Genomic DNA, 19,403 nt, shown 5'->3' on the forward strand with positions numbered 1-19,403 from the left:
TTGATGCTATTAGCTGCATAAAGATGCATTAGCTGTGTAGTGCTCTTCAAACTATAGGGAAAAGGAGAATAATGCTTACAGCCTCAGGTGCTGTATAGAGGGTACTGAATCATGGTAATTAGTCATTGCTCCCTCTGCCATTATGAACTCGCAGCACTAAGTATTGTGAATGAACCTCTTCTTGGTTGTGCTAGATTGTGTAAATTCATTTTTAAAATTTAATTTAATTTGTTATTATCTTCTTTTGTTGGGGGGTGTGTGGAAATTATGGTTTCCTGGCTGTTAAAACATTTAAAACATTTATAGGTCTGTAAACTGTTTTCTTCTGGTCAGAAATTTTCTTAGCTGCTGTGTTTGTAGAAAGCAGTTGAAAATTTCATAGCTCTTTAATAGTCTTGGAAGGTGGTGGTTTCGGGTTTATATTGTTTTGCCAATGCAAAACTGAACTTCATGAACTATTAACTTGGTTGTATGTGGGCTAGGGTCAAACATTGTTTTCAGAAGATAGGCTTAAGTAGACACTAAATAATTTTACCCTTTTTTGCTTATACGATACAGGGTTTCTGTTTGATTTTGCAGTGTTAGCAGAATCCTACAGGAAGACACGAGGGGTGAAACAACGAATTTGAAAGATACAGAAAATGCTAGATTATTAGATGGGCATGTAAGCTATTTTACTTAGGGAGCGAGCAGTGAAGTTATTTTTATGCCATCCTTGACTCAGTGTTCTTTGTCACTCAGGTAGACAGGAAACTAGTCAAGCAAACTGTAATGACCTCAGTGTACGGTGTAACATATGTTGGTGCACGGGATCAAATACTAAACAGACTCCTAGAGAGACTGGCTGTTACAGATGAACAGCGAGCATTTCAAGCCTCGTGCTATGCTGCTAAGGTAACTTAGCCATGTTTGGTGACTAAATGCACAAACTTTTTACTTCTATATTTTTTTCTGAATGCTCTAAAGAACGGCTATATTGGATGTACTACAGACAACACTTGCTGCTCTTGGTGAAATGTTCAAAGCTGCAAGGGTGATTATGGGTTGGCTAGGTGATTGTGCCAAGGTAAGTGACTTTTTCTGCCTATTTTACATTTAAAAGTTTCTATGCTGCGTGTTGCCGGGAAATCTTTGTACCTTTTTTCTAACATCTTTTGGTGAACAGATTATTGCATCTCGGAATGAACCTGTAAGGTGGAGAACGCCACTTGGTCTGCCTGTTGTACAGCCATACAGAAAACCCAGCAAGATTCTTGTATGCTGGGTTCCCGTTTTTGGCCAGACTTCTTGAAACTTTCACGGTTTCAGTGTCATGTTAATTTAAAGATTTGATAGTTGAGCCACTGTTGTTTTGCAGGTGAAGACGTCACTGCAAAACCTTACAATAACTTTGCCAAATGACACAAAGGTAGATTCTACAATACAGTATTTAGTCATAAAGTAACATTGTGGGTAAACATGCACATCAACTTTCCTAGGCGCACATATTGTTCAGTCAGATTAATGGGATCTATGATGACCAAACTAGGCTAAGTGGTTAAAATCACTCCTTTTTAAGTCTATTGAGTGTACTTAATGAAGAGTTGAGAGTGCAAGGGTAATTTCTATTAGGATCCATGTGCTAATGTTCCTTGCACAAGCTTTAATGCAGATGGTAGCTATTGAAGCCACCACTGATGCAGCTGAAGAGTCTGAATCAATTCAGAACCCTATGAAGGAAATGTGGAGTGAATCCAGTCTAAATTCCACATATCTAGGAGGCAACAATCACCAAGGGTTTACCATCTAGGGTCTTGTCAAGCCCACAACTCATGTACTTGATGCCTATTTAAGAAGCCTATGACAATGATCAGTTGTTAGTAGTGCTCTCAGGGTTCTCTCTTTTGTTCAATGTCTCATTCTCGATCATAAGGAAGCACATGCATGGTGATCTTGATTGAGGTCCACACTTTTTTAATGGTGTCTCAGACCCTCCTATGTAGCCGTTGAATATCTACTTCCGTTAACTTCATTGCTATCATTTGATAGTCATACCTATGCTCCCAAATCAGGGTGGTTCTTTCAGCTCACATGTGCAATCATTGTGCTTGATAGCATAGCTTGTAGCTAGGGCCATCAACTATAAAGATATGCTAGGTTTTGCTTCGAGGAAACATAGCATGTATGACCAAGACTGAAACACAAAAACTCAGATAGTGACAAGAAAAACTCAAAAAGCGCAAAACTTAAAACTCAAACACAGAGAGAAGAAAATCTGAAGTGAATGAATGCTGTAAATGAATGTAAGAGTGTACAGAATGCCAAAGGACAGAGCAATGAATCGTTGAAGAGTGACTTCTGTTGGAGGTGGATCCCAAGTGTTGTGACCATGAGTCGAAGTGCGGAAGACAAGGAAAACACGAAATGTTGATTATGGGAGGGTTTGATGATCGAGGCGACAACAAGTATGATGCCTAAGGTAGTTCTTGGTAATAGCAGGAAGTTGCAAATGGAGTTGTAGGATGGTAGCTAGCAGGGAGGAGATGGCCGTGAGCAAGTAGAAGATGGTTGCTAGTTGCTACATGGGGGAGAAAAGGCCAAATGCAAGCTGTTGTAGGATTGATGCTTGATGTAGAGGGAGGAGTGCCACCTGTTGTCTGGTTGATGGAGAGTCAAATACAAAAAGGAGAAGGAAGCTTATGAGATGGTGATGGCAGATGGACCAAATGCAAGAGAGGAGTGAGAACTTACACAAATGAGATGAGATTGGGTGGGGGGCAGCCTATCTATTTATAGATTTTGAAGGATGCCCGAAAAAATTAAGGTTTTGGGGGACCATTGAAACTCTCTCAAACCATGTACCAATTTTGCATTTGTTATTAATTAAGTGTGCTTTGGGGCCGTTTAAGGATGCTAATCAGTTGTACAGTGTGTTTTAGCTAAACACCCCCTCTCAGGTTCAAAACTAAGTTGAAAAGGAAAGGCCAACGATGTTTATCCCAAGGCATCCCACCCCAAAGAAACTAGGGCATTGGACAAAGGGTACATGGTGGTTGTCTAGTGGCCTATCAAGACTACAGAGGTGATGATTATCTTACCAAGGGAGGCTAAGTAGTCACCCCAAAGAGGACATGATATCAAATAAAGGGTGCTCATCGGTTGCCTAGTGGTCTGCCAAGCCCTACAAAGATGGACGAAACCACATTGAACTTTTTTTTGGTTGGAAAGTTAATTTGAGGGGTGATAGTCGATTAAGTAACAATGATCTAGAAGACGGAAGTAGGGATGGTATATCTAACACATCACAAAACAGTACAAGCTTAGCAATCCACTCGAGGATGTTGATGATGAGGCAAAGGTGATGAAGTATTACTTGAAGAAGGATGGTGGTGTAATCCGTCGGTGGAAATAGCTTAGGATTTGTCTAGTGATGCTTTGCACAATGGGATGCATAGTATGCTACATGTTGAAGAATGCTTAGCAGCAGGTTTTACTTGGACAGTGTTCCTTGTGGGGAAAGTGTTTCCTTGCCCAAGTGCCCTTTACAAAGATGATGAAATCATGCAATGCATACGGGAAGGTATAACAAGGGAAAAAGTTCGATGTTGAAGACAAGTGACGAAACTCGTAGAATATCAAGAAGAGTAGAAATCCCCTTCCCCCCCAAACTTGGATGTTGATACCGAAGAAGAAAGAGGAGCTTGATAATGTTGGTCTTCGTGTTATGTTAAGAACCATTAATGAAGCATCCCTATTGAAAAAGCAAGGATAGAAGCCATGATAGCATCAAGAGAGATGTTGCGCAATCCACTACGAGAGGGGATACCTCCATGTTGGTAGAGGAGCAAAACTCCAGGGATGATGAAACCATGAATGGAATAGCATGCAACTATAGTCTCCAAGCTCATGAAGGATTGGTGTAACTTGTATGTTAGCTCTACACTAAAATACAAAACCTTGCAAAAGAGATCAAAATCTGCAAGTACAGAGGTGACTAGGGAGATGCTCCAAAAAACAAAACTGAAAATATTGGAAAGCAAAGCTAAGTGTAATGCAATGAGTATGAAAGTATGGAATAAAAGTCTAAAAAGGGAAAGGCTAAGTGTGCGACCACCATCGCGTACAGTGAGGTGGGGAAGTGGTTCTAGAGGGTGTAGTGAATGCCGTAGGAATGGATGTGTAAAGTGCAATAGGGGAGCCACTAGCAGACTAGTTAGCTAAACATTCAGGAATAGTGAAGAATATAGGCTACGGAGGTTATCCGTGTGCCACATGTCGAGTAGCCACTGAGATAGATGGTGTAGTAGTGGGAGGTGTAACTCGATTGGATTTGCCAGCCGAAGGGGAGGCAGTTGCATTAGTCTGCTATGGTTTCTAGGTTGAAGACCTTGGGCCTTGGTACAACATTCCACATGGCTCGACCTTTGATAGTGTGCAAAACTTATTTTTCTTAGAAATTAGTTGCAAAAGGGATTGTGTTTCTTTGGTTCCGTCGGAGGTAAGGGGTTCACCCTTGTTTTCACTTGCCTTCGCATCTTGCGAGTTCTTGCTAGTGTTGGTTTTCCCTCCCAAAGAAGAGACAACCAACCCTTGGCCTTTTAAATTGATGTGTGTGGTGTTGAGAAACCCTTCACCCGCAGTTTGTGTTTCTGCGTTTTGTGTTTAGGGTTTGCAGCCCCAAAAAGGGGTGCCATCCTAGACTGATTGTGCCTATTTATAGGCCACTCTCTCATCCATTCCTTATGGCTCATTCATTCAGTCCATCACCTCTTCTTTCCAGCCTTTCCACTGCCCTCACACCTCTTTAGGAGGACATTGCGGTTCATGGTTCGTGGCTGTCTTTATCATATTCCTTGTGCTACGACACTCTTGTTTCCTTGTATCACATTCACTCCATGATTTAGGTCTTCATCATTCCATTCATCAGAGTTTCTTCTCTCTTCTCTGCCCTTCTCCATGTTTGCCGAGTTCACTCCGTGTTTCTCCCCGAAAACCTTGTCTCGGTGGCACGCCATCTTTTGACATGGTATCAGAGTTGGATCTGCTCAAACAACGGCAAAGATCCTCCACTCCAGTGATGGCAAAGATCGATGGCGGGTTCGGCATCCACTTCTCTTCTTCTGCTGCATCAAAATCTCGTTAATCTCGTTTTTGCAGGTTTCAGGTGTTTTCAGCTTGCTGCCCACACCCCTTTCGCAGAGGACATCGCAATCTCAGCTGTCCCTTGCTGTCATCTACAATCTAGCGCCTGTTTCCAGCCTTCCATCCACATATTGCAGTTGTTTACAACAGAGCGACTGTTGTTGATCACTCTCCATTCAGAAAACACACTCGTTTTTGCAGATTTCAGGTATTTCGGCTTGCTGCCCGCACCCCGGATGGGGAGGACATCGCTGTCCAAGTTGGCCATTGCTGTTTATAACAGTTTGGTGCCTATTTCCAACCTACCACACACTGTTCGGAGCCGATTTCAACATATTGATTGCTACTGTTGGTTTTTTCTGCGTTTTTAGACTCTCTCTCTTCTCATTTGCGTTTTTAGTCTTCCTCTCTTCTCACTTGCATTTTTCTACTGGTTGGAACCTCTTACTGGTGGTTGCATCCTTCTCCCATTGGCAGTTCACTTCTAGTCCTTCCACTGCTTTCCTAGCCCTTGAGGCGGACATTGCAGTTCATGGTTCATGATTGACCTCTTTCTTCTTTAGCAAGGCACACTGGTACCTATGGCTTCTTTACTAAAACAAATGACTAATCTACTAGGTGCTCCTATTGTGGCATCATTGGACACACCATCGACGCTTGCCGACTTGGACCTTTGCTCCCCACCCCCCATGAGTATATGTCTCTCCCATCCGACACTACCTTTACCACCTCTCCTTTCTGGGTCACAAAGATCATTTTACATTGGCTCTCAGAGTACTATGCTCAAGGTAATAAGATGCATCCGATGTGCACTAAGTCCTTTTGAGCACATGGAGGATTGATTGGCACTACGACCTCCTGGAGATCGTCGCAATGCCAGTGACAGTCCTCTCCCACCTATTTTCGGGTATAGTGGCTACCATGGCCTGTGGTTCTATAGTCCGCTCCATCCAGAGACCGTAATTGTTTGATATCGTCTCCCTGTCAGTTTGCTCCTTTGAGAGATAGTGGTTGCACGACTCCTTCCTCTTCTTCGGCTTCCCCTTTCGCTTCATTGAGAAGTAGCGACTGTTGCCCACTCATTGCTCAATCCATGGTTATTAATGTTTAGACTTACAAATTAAAACATAAACTTAGAGATTTAAGTCAAAAGTGCAAAAGAGAGTTGAAACAAGACTCAAGAGTGTACTATGTAGCATGAATAATGAAACCAACAACTTTATTATGAGCCAGATGTGCAATCTCATACAAAAAGTGTACAAAAATGGATTGAGATAAAAGCCATCATCCATGGCTCAATCTGAATCAAGATGCATGATTACTTTAGGTGCTCATATCACTCTCGGCATCGAAGGTGGAAGCATCCTCGTCAGCGCTTGAGGAGCCATCACCCTCCTCAACAAAATCACCCTTACTAATGACATTGCCCTCATCATCATACTCGGGCTCTCAAAGCTCTAGGTGAGAGGCAGTGATAGGTATGTCCTCCTGGGCCGAATTAGGAGTACTTCTCGAGCCACTCCCACGCCTCGTGTAGCATCTAAGGGCCCCATAAGCATCATGGGCAGCCGATGTGGATGTCGAAGTGGAAGTTTCATTGCTACTGGCGCGAGGGCGAATAACAATACGGGCACGCCGTGCACGAGTGCGAGAGACCTGGCGGTCTATCTCCTTGAGCTCCAAGTAAAGCTCCCTAAAGATTTACTCATCCTTCAAGTCTCTCTCGCGAGTCACACTTTGAAATGTGCTAGCGGAGAGCTTGAGTGAATCCACATTTATCTATATATTTAAAGAATGAAGAACTTAGATTAAACAAATGAAACTTTTTTAAATATATTTCATAATCTATGAATAAAGTTATGAACTGAAAAATATAAAAATTAGATATATAATACGTGTCTTGCCATAGACATCTCATGCATATTGCGTAGCATGTGTAAATTGGAGCGACAATAAATTAGTCGCTTCAATTGTCGTGTGCTAAGCTTGTTACGAATTTTGGTGTGCACGAGGGAATAGGCTGACCAATTCCTCTCACATGCACTCAACGATCAATCCTAAACCATGTGAAGAAAAAGTAAGTTTAAAGTAACTAGAATTAAATGAAAAAAGAGAATAGATTTTCAAACCTGTGCAAGAATGTGTAAGGCCACTCTTTGGAGGTGAGACAACTGATAGCCAAATGACTCCCACCAAAAAAGAGGCTTCACCAACGATTCTTGCTTCCAACAAATGGTATATGCGAAAGTGATGTCCCTTTGATCGCTATAATTAATGAGCTATTGAAGGGAGGCACCATGGTGCTCTTCTGCCAAAGCCTTTGGAAGAAAGGCATCACGATCGGCAAGGACATTGGCATCCATAAAGAGAGAGGGTTTTTTGAAGGCAAGATCTAAGAGTGCGGCAAACCCATGTATGGGTTGCTTTATCCACTCCCATCTTTTCTTTGTCAAAAAGAGAATGTCATCTCTTTTAGGAGTGGTATTCAAGATATCACTACAGTAGGTGTAAGATAATAAAGATTTAGAGATGAAATTTGAAAAGAAAGTGTGAGACAATATGAAATATAGATTTTAAAACTAAAAAGAAGCATGAATCATTTAAAAAAAAAACAATACCATGAAGAAGAGACCTCCCCATCCAAGATGATCGATGATTATGTCTGCTCCATCGCATCCGCCATAAGATGATAGAGGAGGCCAATAGTAGCCCCCTCCATGTCCGTCATGCAAAGCACCTTGTAGATGGGAGTGACGGCAATGATAATGCCCCTCACATCCATCCAAAATTCCTCCTTTAAGCAAAGCCTTTGAACGGCCTTTGCTTCCACTTGGCTTGATGTGGGCTTCCCTTCAAGCCATTCCTTAAACTCATTTGACACAACCGTTTTTTGTAGCTTGTTGCGAATGTCATAGAGACGCTCGAGAAGAAGCTACATGGCCGCAAACCGAGTCTTCAAGGGGTTCTTCAACTCCAAGTCCGAGTACGAGCGATATATTGCGAGAACTCAGACCTTGGAGTTGACAAAGCCAATGATTGTGCAAGCATCGTTAACAATCCTCGCCACCGACTTCAACTTGCCTATATCTTCCATAAGAAGATCTAGACAGTGCATAGCACATGATATCCATACTATGGATGGAAACTCAGCCTCAAGTTTCTACTCCATAGATGCACAATTCGATGCGTTGTCCGTGATAACTTGCACCACGTTTTGCGGCCCAACCTACAAGATTATACACGATGAAATTAGAATAAATTTGGGAGATTACAAAATAATGGATTTAGAAGCATTACCTCAATGATAGCTTGCCATATGTGTCGATACATGAATGAGCCCGTGGTTCTCCTTTCCCTTGTGCCCGCATCCATTACTCGTAGGAAGTATGTGCCAAGTGGGCAAGAGACGAGGATGTTAATAATCCCCCTTTTTTTTCGGTCACTCCATCCATTGGATAGGATAGAGTATCCATACTTCTCCCAACCGGCACGCACGGGCTCTAGGGACTTATCAATCCTCTCTCTTTCCTCATCGAGTTTCTTGGTACGCATGCCATTTTACGTGACACCGTACCATCCCTTGCATGGACCAACGGTGGCAATGGCTTTCACCATCCGCTTCCATCGATCCACTTTGAGAATATGGAAAGAGAGATTGCACTCAATTATGGTGCGTGCAATCTCTATTTCCGCTTGTCTTTGCCTCTCCTTGAGAAAGGAGAGAAGATCGGAAACTTGCCCCGTTGCTTGGGCAAGAGTGGCTTGTCTCTTGGGCATAGATGCACCACTCGAATGGTTTTTTCTAGATGGGATAGAAGAGGCCCCAACGGAGGAAACCGAGACAGTTGGAGAGGGATCGTCTTCCGCATCCGAGACCTCATGATCAGGAGAGATCACCTCCTCACTTGCCCTTGAAAGGCCTTTGCGTCGCTTCGATGGCAAGTATTTCCGACGATAATCTTCATAGACATCGTCGAGAATACCGAGGCATGGTGTGGCTTCCCCTTCTAATTTGCAAAGGTGGATGAGAAGGCGAATGACAGATGAGATTTGGACCTTTGGGCAATACTTGCATTGCCACTTGCAAGTGTTGGATTTCTCCTTTACTCGTTCGAAGTAGTCTTTGTGAGAAAGAAAGAAAAGATAGAGAGAAAGAAAAGAAAGAAAGAAAAGAATAGCGAGAAAGAAAAAAAGAATAGAGAAGATTCAAGAAAGAAAAGAAGAAAAAGAAAGGTGAGAAAGGAAAAAAGAATAGAGAAGATTCAAGAAAGAAAATAAAGAAAAGAAAGGTGAGAAAGAAAAGAAGAAAAGAAACGTAAGAAAGAAAGCTAAGAAAGAAAAAGAAAAGAAAGGTAAGAAAGATAAGAAAAATGGTCAAAAAAGTGACCGTTTACGACTTTATTGGCCGCAAGGCCCAGGCATACGGGAGTTAGGACTCGCGTGCAGGCCACGGTGTAACGGTCACGACGGGGCGCAGTCAGATGGCGGGTCACAAGGAACCGAACGGATCACAGCGCGGCGCAGTCGAACGGGTTCGAACGGGACTAGACACAACGGACGGGACAAGACGGGTTGACCCGTCCGTCGTACGTGGACAACCTTGGCTCAGTCTGAGCCCCACCCTTCACCCTCACCTACTCAAGTTCGAGAGGCCAACTCTGGGCGTTTTTCACCACCCCAAATACCTTCGTTGGCACGACTGATAACACTTCATCCTCAGACATTTCGGAGTCTATGATCCATGAGTTTTTTGGATTCCCTATCTACCTGAGCGGGGGATGATCTTTCTTTGCCTTCCGAGGGGGCATCTATATCTACTGCGACTTCAGAGGGGGACTCCTATTCCTCCAATTTCATGATGCCGATGGAGAGGAGAGGGAGAGGGAGAGTGAGACAGAGAGAGGGAGGGAGAGAGAGGCTTCACTTTTGAGAGAGAGGGAGAGGGTTGGGAGAAATTTGAAAGAGGAAGACAAAGGTGGTGGGAGAGGCTTGAGCCTTGATAGTTTGATGCTTGGAGAGAGAGAGAGAGAGAGAGAGAGAGAGAGAGAGAGAGAGAGAGAGAGAGCTTCACCACCAAGAATCAAGATCCAACTCCAAGTGATGCTTTGGAGAGGGAGAAAGAATGGCCAATGCCTGCTGATTTGGTGTGGCAGCATGGAGGGGAAGAGCACTTTTTGTAGATGAGAGAAGAGAGTGGGAGAAGAGAAGGATCCAAGAAGGGTCAAACAGTCAAAGAGGGATGGCTGGAATCCAAGGGGGACTGGGGAGGAGTACATAGCTGGAAAAGGGGGTGGGCTGTAGTATCCAAGGCTTTGCCACTCCCTAAAGTGCCATGCAGGAGATGGTTTGGCAGTACAGTCCACTCAACTGGCTGTTCACATAGCCCTCGCATAGAGTTCTTTTGTTCATTCTTGTTGTATCATTGGAGTCCGCTGTAGGGCCAGTTTGTATATGTATCTACCTTGAGAAGTTTATTTTTGAGGTGTTTGTAATAGACTTAGGATATTCAGAATGCTTGCTTTGAGAAGAGTGTTAGCTCTTTTTAATGGAAGTTTTTTAAATTGCATGACTTTCTTGCTATTTAGTTCTAGAAAGTTGTAACAAGTTCAAACTGTCCTTTCAGGTTATGGTGAAAAGACAGAAGAGTGCATTTCCACCAAATTTTGTGCATTCATTGGATAGCACCCACATGATGATGACTGCTGTAGGATGCAAAAAGGCTGGTTTGACTTTTGCAGGTGAGCAAGACTGGGCACCCTTAGGTTGGTTTGAGTACTTTGGAAAGAGGCACTATGCAAGGAGGTTTTGCAGTAACTTCTCTGCAAGTTTTTATGGAAGAAATGAGCCTTTCAAAAGCAAAATTTTAACAGTATCAGCTGACAGGTGTGCATGATTCATTCTGGACTCATGCTGGAGACATAGACAAGATGAATGTCATCCTACGTGAGAAGTTCGTGGAGTTATATAGTCAACCTATCCTTGAAAACGTAATTTTTATTTGAATTTTTTTCTTTTTTCCAAAGCATGGAATTTACTTTGGTAAATCCAGACTATATTTGAGAACAAGAGTATGTATGCATGTGGTAATTGCTCATTTCTGATGTTTTGACTGCATTTCTGCAGTTGTTGTCTGAATTTAAGACAAATTTCCCAAAAGCCGAGTTTCCTTCTGTACCAAATCGTGGCGACTTTAACCTGCAGGAGGTAATGCAGGCGCCATATTTTTTCAACTAATTATAGGGTAACAACAAGCATAAGCTCAGAAGCATTGAGTTTGTATATTGAGGCTTACAAAATTTTGTAGCTTGTTCTATGGTAAGCAATGTAAATTCGTTGAAGCTCCGAGGCATTGAAGGAGGCCTCATTACAGAGCAAAAGAAAATAAAGGCAGCAACTGTGTATGCACAGTAGAGGATTATATTTATCCAGTTTCGTGTGGTGTACATGGACCCCAATTGGGGCCGTGTGTATGCACAAAAGTGGTTCTGTATAATGAGTCATTGATTTGAAATGAAAGCGAGCACACCTTTCAGGCCAAAACGAGCTGAATCTGCTCACTCCAAATGCCTACATAATGTCAACTGGCGCCCTTTTGTTCTTTAAGGAGATGCGTCACCTGAACAGGAAAAATGACTTCTGATGCCCATTTGGGTGTTGTGGCTGTAGAGGTCTCAATGGATGTGGAAGGCTCTGCAATAGGTAGAATTGCAAATTCATGGATTTCACAATTGGCTTGCTGGAAGGTTGAACACTAAAATAAGGGTTGCTCCAGTGCGTTAACACAAGCATGTGGGGTCAAGGTGTGATCCAGTTTGCGGCCATGATTCAAACTGTTTGATGATGTTAACGAAGGTTGCATCTTGGGTGCCAGTATTATATGTTATGAATACATGCATTGACCACAAGAATGTCAGGTTGCTTGATTTGATATAAAAGGATGCTTATCATGAGAATACACTATACTGGGGCTTGCATTTGCACAGTTTCACCACTGTGTTAGGTTCCCAAACATGACTGGCTTTGTTAGTAGATCACACGAAATCACTTTGGCTTGGACTGGGGGGTGATCTGAACAGTAAGCAATCACAGCCCCTTGTGCATCGTTTTTAAAAGATCTTTGTGAACAAGCATTCTATGATTGTGATTCCATGTGCGCTTTCCAAATGATCTAATACAATTTTCTGGGGCTATTGATCTGGGGTTTCCATCCCTTGTAACATTTGTTATGAAAAACAGGGCGTGCCTGCTTGTATGTGCTCCCATTGATACAAATGAGGATAACTACTTGCACGACTGATGCATAAAAAAGGAAATCTGTGCATATCTGGATTCAAGACTGTTTCTGAGCATGGCTAAGTTGAGAGATGCTTATTCATGGCTTGATGAGAAAGGAATGATTTGAGTTGTAACGTGCATGGCTTATCATTTTCTATTCAATGGTCTAAGAATTGTGTATTGGGCAATGTCCCTTCCGAAATTTGCCAATTTCAATGTGAAAGGGTGCAACAAAGCTGAATTTGTTTTGTTGAATTGTCATATTTCATCAAGAAAAATCAGTGTGCGCCCTTTGTTTGGGAGAAGCTGGAGTGGCAAAAACCATTTCTTATCATGGAATTAATCAATAACACTGCCAGAGTAGCTATTGGTGTGATCTTTTTGTTAACTATGACCAAGCCAAATATAAGGTGGTTCTTCTAGCAAGTTCAGGGAAAGCATTTCTGTCACATGATGTGAGAACTGTCCCAAGGTAATTTTAAGAACTATGTTCTAACAACTTTTAAAGGGTAAACAACATTCTTTATTGATGTGGTAAAAGCACCCTGAGCAAAATATCAGAACTCTGCTATAAGCAGTCTTGAATTGTGACTAGTATTGTCGAGTGCTCTTCAAAGCATATAGTGATTGTCGAAGGTCTCTTGTTGGACCTTGTTATGTTAGTGTCATCTCTACTATTTTGCTGTGCATGCAAATCTTGTTATGGAATTTTAATTATAGGGATTTAAGCTTTGTTAGGTTTGGTAAGACTATGTCTATAAGGATCTTAACATCACTTTGTTTTGTAGGTTACCCACTCCGTTGAATGATCTTTTTGACAACAATAAAACCACATGCTTAAATTGGAGGATTAGAAATTATTTGTTGCTATTTGAAAGTTGATTGAAAATCATTGAGGCTTTCAAAGGTTTTAGAAAATAAGTTGACATTATCTAGATCATGTTACTTATTAAGATATCCTTACAAGTTGAACTTGTCCTACCCATGTACCCAATCCTAGTTGATTCTCCTTGTTCCCAAGCCTTGTGATACAACTACACCATTTGGAGGACTTTGATAATCCCTTTCACACCACTTCTAGTATCCTTTGTAGATGTGGTGATTGGAGGTACAAGTGGCACTTGCAAATGTCGAGAGATTAGTTAGAAAGCTACATATATTAGCTTGTAAGTTTGTACTCAATTGTCTTAATCTTTATTCCATATATCTTGATATTTGGTTTAAAGTTTAAACAAATTCTCATACCATCTAAATCTAAACTAATACAAATAATGTCAATAAGGCCATCATCAAAGCAAACACCACAATCGTTTTAGTCAAGACAAAACCTGGAATCACATAGCCGAATAATGAGCCATGCATTTAGACGTTAGATCTTATAGTGCATTGGGTTCGAGCATAAGTTGATAAATTGATTGCTAAATGGAGTCACATCCTATAGTGGATGATGAATTGATAATATAGTGTCATTGTGGTATGGGTTGAGTAGTCCCTATTAATCCCACCAAATAGTGAACACTTGAAAGGAGTTACCCTTGACAGTGTGGCCCTTGTAGTGAAATGCCTCCTTGTGCCCTATATCTTAATCATTGTTGTCTTGCACTCCCATCCATTATTAACTTTTACTCTCGCCAAAAGAAAAAAAGGTGTGATGCCCATTTTACCTCTCCTCATCAAAGCAAATGTCCTTTGGTAGGAGTCTCCTTGCCTTGATTGACATTTTATTATTACTTTTACCTCCTTTTACAAGAGTTTTTACTATTATTAGCCTTGGTTATTAAAAATATATCAAGGCCAAAAGTAGGCTTGACACTAACTTTGGTCCAGCTCTTAGATAGAGGATTCCACATGGCCTTGCGGTCATGTGTGTTTGGATACTATACATGTTTAAACATTGTGTTCATAGATATGATTTTCAAATTTAGGTCTCCAAGTGAGGGGAGCTTCCTATACATATATGACTACGTGACCTTGACTCACATGTAAAGGGCAATCCCTTAGGTGACTATTGTGGCCCCTACAACTCTTACACCTCAAGGATTGGCCCTATGATGCACCGTCTTACACACATATAACATGATATAGTCCTCTTTTGATATTGTTTAGTCCCATAGTTTTTTTTAAAGCCTCGATGCAATCTTTTCCTAAGAAAAGTATTCTATCCTACACTTAGGTATCCTTTTTCTCTTAGCATATATCAATGGTAGGCAAATAAGTGATGCATGTAGGAGATTTGCCTCAGTACCATGCTTTAGGCATATGCAATGTGTCATGGTACGTTGTGCTCAAACAATTTTAACTAAAAACCAACCATGTGTGAAATCATTGTTTTCATGCTCTATTGTAATGTAATGCAATGTAGGAAAGATCAAACCGGGCTAACCCTTGGTTCCACTCCCTTAAATGTTTGACAAAAACTTAAATGCTTCACTACAATGCATATTCATTTATTATTTTACAATTGCTTAGAATTCTAGCTTTTATTTTGTATTAATAATTGGTATATGATTATTTTTAAATGTCGTCATTTTTATAAAAATACATTTAATTGAGTACTTTAAAATAAAAGTAAGTTAAGGCTAAATCCCATGCCCTATTATTCACTACACATTTGAATGTGCTTTTTTCTAGATTTAATATTTTAATTATTTTTATATAAATATTAATAATTTTGTACTTTTATATCATTAAATTGAGAAACATAGTCTTAGCAATCAACATGTATCATTGTGTTTCACATGCATTGTTACTTTTATAAATTTTATTAATTATCACATTTTTTAATTTTGTGTTTTTTGTGTATATTAGATAATTAATTTTTACATTATGATAGCCATACATTTTGAAATTTTAAGCTTATAACTCTCAAACACAACACATATCATTTTCATATTGAATTTCAATTCATATGCATCACAATTTTGTGGTAATAACAATGCTAAAATTGATTCTTTAAATCACAAGAAAATTTATTAAATTTTCATTATTTTGGAGATGCGTAGGCCATTGGTTGATGCTACACAGTCACCACCAATCACCTTTACACTTCCTTTTTTGTGCGTTGTGATTTGACACCCCTTTTTCCTCATTCTTTCAATCCACATGAATTACAATTATGTTGAGAGAGGAAGGGGAGAGAGAAACATTAGATTTTCAATTCGTTGCATGAAGCATCATTTTGTGCAATACAAATGGCGATCTAATGTGAAAAAGTTAGTATCTCATGCCCAAGGCTACTCCTTACAAATCCAAGAGTTGTCAAATTCCATTTCATGGGGAATGAAGGGGTGCGTTGAAAAATGCGCCCTCTCTTTCCTTTCTCTCATAAAGATTCTGTGGGTTTTTAGCCCCCTTAAGCTTAATTACTCAAAAAACTTGTTCATCCATTTATATTCACAATATTGGTAAACAATTAGCTTAAAATCGAAGGCCTAATTGAAATAGAATTCAAGATTTGAAAACACAGGCACTATCGTGGTGTCGTTTTTTATTAACTTAGCCTTTGGACGCTATTTTCGGCTTTTGGATCAAGTAGCTGCTTTGTAATGCAGAGGTTGCACCTCTTTAAATGGGCCATCCAAGGAACTTTGTTTAATGGATTTTTACTTCATTTTTGGCGCCTAAATACATCTCTAAAAATCTTGGAATGGCAAGGTGATTAAATTGGTTTCTTTGGACATATCAAACCTTTGTTTTTTTATGGATTGCTTACTTATGCTTCAAAAATAAATCTAAGCTTTTTTCCATGGCTCCTTATATTTTAAATTGCCATAAGGAAAGTGTGGTCTAATGCTTACATAAGTGATATTACTTGTGTAATAAGGATTAGAAAAGCTGAGTGGATGTGAGTCATAAAGAACATGGATATAAGAAGATGACCTTCCCTCTATATCTCAAAGACACCTCAAGGTCATATTAACTAAATATGGTTGCTATAGGCAAGCAACATGCTTGATCACATGCTCAATCACTCTCTCGAATGTATCTAAAAGAGAAGTGAGTGGTTTAAGAACATGACCAAATGACAGATCATCTGTTATGGTTGCTAGATGAAAGTTTTTCTTAGAGTAGGGACCAACGTGCATGGGGAATTGATGCTTCCATTGGGAGGGAAGCTTTGTGATTTGCAAATCTTGGAATGGCAACGTGCTTAAATTGGTGTCTCTAGACATGCCAAACCTTTTCTTTTTATGGGTACCTTACTCTAGTGAGTGGTCTAAAGTAAATGTATTGGTTATTTGTGACCAAACAACAAATCATCTATTGTGGTGGCTAGATTAAATCTTCTTTTGGAGTAGAAGTCAAGTGGCATGATCGATAGCAAATTGGAGGTTTGGACTAGCATTTCCTCACCTCAATAATAAATTTTTGGGTGCCATAGAGTACTGGTGCCTTCCATTAGACTTGATTGAGTGGGAGTTGGCCCAGCTACCTTGATATTATATACTCAAAAAGGTGCATTTGACAAGTTGGCTAATAAAGGCACACAATGACTTTCAGCGAAGTGAAGATCACTTCTCTATTGCAACTATGGGCTAGGATTAGGGAGTATAGCTTGCCTTATAAACAAGCTGCCAAGTGTCACTGCATGGCACCTGCCTCTGCCTCTTTCTCCTCTTTGATTATACTAAACAAGCATGTGTCTCACAAACATTGGTGATTTTTCCCATGAGCATACATTTAGCATCTATAAATATAAATATTCTTTATAGCAATGGAGCACAAGGTCTTAGGAAGTTGATTGTGAGGCAAAAGGTGTAGCTAGCTCTTATTGGGGAGATCAACATTATGTTATCTAAATCCTTTGACACATCAATGACCAGCATTGCGAGATAGGTCTTGTGAATCTGATTACATATTAGGGGTCCTTGCATCAAATTCTCAAAATCCATGGTTGAAAAAGATCAAATAATTAATCATTTTTTTCACTACAGGTGGTGGTTCTCTTGCATAGATGGATTCTAGATTAGTATGATAGAGGCTTGCATTTATTAGGGATTACAAATAGAGAGTAAGAGGCATTGAAGGCATTTCTTTTTGCACTAAGTGCCAAAATATTGGGAGCAACTTAGCCTTTCCTTGAGCATGAGATGGTTCACTAGAATTTTCTTAGGTTATAGGTGATTGGGAGGAAGCCTTCTAGAGCAGTTGGAGTTCTATATCGGTGAGTATTGGCTCTTACAAAACTTAATAAAGAGACCCACAATTGAAAAGCTCTCCTTATCAATGCCTAGTCTCATACCCATGATTCAAGAAGGAAAATAGAGCAAGCAAGAGATGTGAGTTTGCTACACAACACTACCTCATCCTCTCTTTTTGAAGTATATTGTCAAGGGAGAACTTCTTGTGCACATATTTTCCAAATATGCTTCTCCAACCAAGATGCTTGATATCATTACCTCTTTTGTTTAGTAGCATAACCATCATAAGTGAGGAGAGTCAAGAGAAAAAGGAGAAGAAACCAACATAAGGAGTAAATAGGTATATCATCTTCCTTTCCCCCCCCCCCCTTCTCCCTCAATTAGAAGTGGATGCAGCAATGGAAGCATATACATATGTTAAAATAGTATAGGAAGAGAAGATAGAGGATGGAAGGTGGCTAGAGAGAGAAGATAGCCAAATCAACAAAAAGACTGCACAAAAGGAAAATTCAGATGCACTGTAAACAAAAATCTCATCAGAAAAGATGGGCAATTGATACCAAATGATGAAAACTCAACTAAAAATTTCGCCAAAAACAACAAAAATGGCTTGTAGAAACAATCGCCCAGCCATAGTGTGGGTTAAAAGACCAAAAACACAAGCTAATGGAGCAATAAGTGCAACAAACTAACGACTACATGGCAAACATCTATTGTGAGCTGAAAACACAAATTCATGGGCAATAAAGGCAAGCCACATTGAGCAGTAGACATGTTGAATAAGAGGCAGCAGCATGTCACCTAATCAAAAGAGATATGATAGACCTAAAATCAATAGAAAAAACATCAGTAGGAACATACTTGGCCTGTTACCATGAAATAATTGCCATGTGCATCACATATGCTAAACAACCTTACACATTTGATTAAGGTATTCATAAAATGTTATCAGCAAGATTAGAGCATCTCAAAATTTTATGTCCCTCCCCTGAAATCCTTGCAATCGTCCTTGATTTCATTGTATTGTGCCAAAGAAAAGGATATTGCACTACATTATCCATAACGCATCATAGTCACATCATTAGCCATTGTTGTCCAACCATGCCATATGCCCCAAACATATTGAAAACTTCTAGCCAGCATCATATACATAATATAAAACTGAAAATTAGTCTAGAACCATTGCTAGAAATCCATTGGATATATCCATAACTCATGTTTCTCAACTGTTCTAACTTCAGAATCATGATAAAGCATATTCTCAACATAAATCATGGCTGAAACTATCAATGGTATTTACTAACATGCTGCTATGCATGGAACCAACTGTAAACCATTGAAAATTGAGCAGAATTTGATCATTTGTTGATCTAAGAACTAATCACAAACTGCTACAAATGTGAACCCAAACTGACCATAAACAATTCTCAAATTGATAAAAAACTAACCTGAATTGATTAGAATTTTACCTCAAAACTAAAGCAAAATCTCATGCCCAATTGATCATGAATTGATCCCAAACAGATGCAAAAGTATAGTCTTAGAGCCATGGTAATAACCATACTTATCTGCATGCATTTCACAATGTCTAGTACACTGAGAAGCGACCTCATGAAAAACATATTGCCAGCACAGTACCTTAGACACATGTGGACCCACATTTTGGTCTAAACCAACATTATCAACTTGCCGTCCATGCTACATGCCTTATCCAAGATCATGCATTGCATTTTCCCCAACACTTTGTGAATTTTCAGAAGATATTCTTGCTGTAATGCTCAAGTGAATACAATTTTAGCACGAGAGCAAAACTTTTGACCTTAAATGAAGTGCCTCAAGCCCACCCATTCGAGGAAATTGATGGTA

General features: G+C 40.2%; 1 protein-coding gene and 2 pseudogenes across 3 annotated transcripts in view; 1 reads left to right on the forward strand and 2 right to left on the reverse strand.

Moving 5' to 3' along the window:
* The window catches only part of LOC148033166 (DNA-directed RNA polymerase 1B, mitochondrial-like), a 48,331-nt gene extending 35,805 nt beyond the window's left edge, over positions 1-12,526 (forward strand). Inside the window, exons 11-18 of one of the 3 annotated variants that reach the window (XM_087681040.1) lie at positions 580-664; positions 742-894; positions 992-1,066; positions 1,166-1,255; positions 1,358-1,408; positions 10,745-10,859; positions 11,005-11,108; positions 11,245-12,526. In XM_087681040.1, coding sequence (XP_087537166.1) covers positions 580-664; positions 742-894; positions 992-1,066; positions 1,166-1,255; positions 1,358-1,408; positions 10,745-10,859; positions 11,005-11,108; positions 11,245-11,355 — 784 coding nt within the window. In that variant the 3' untranslated portion in view covers positions 11,356-12,526. Of the gene's footprint in view, positions 1-579; positions 665-741; positions 895-991; positions 1,067-1,165; positions 1,256-1,357; positions 1,409-10,744; positions 10,957-11,004; positions 11,109-11,244 lie in introns of those variants that run through there. The other 2 variants (XM_087681039.1, XM_087681041.1) reach the window with 2 other exon arrangements.
* Positions 6,445-8,290, reverse strand: LOC148033167 (uncharacterized; annotated as a pseudogene).
* LOC148033168 (uncharacterized) lies at positions 8,273-9,044 on the reverse strand (annotated as a pseudogene).
* Positions 12,527-19,403: the final 6,877 nt, after the last annotated feature.

This window comes from Lygodium microphyllum, chromosome 7 (assembly GCF_053477565.2).
Source record: "Lygodium microphyllum isolate KBCC chromosome 7, Lygodium_microphyllum_v1.1.10, whole genome shotgun sequence".
Taxonomy (NCBI): Eukaryota; Viridiplantae; Streptophyta; class Polypodiopsida; order Schizaeales; family Lygodiaceae; genus Lygodium; species Lygodium microphyllum.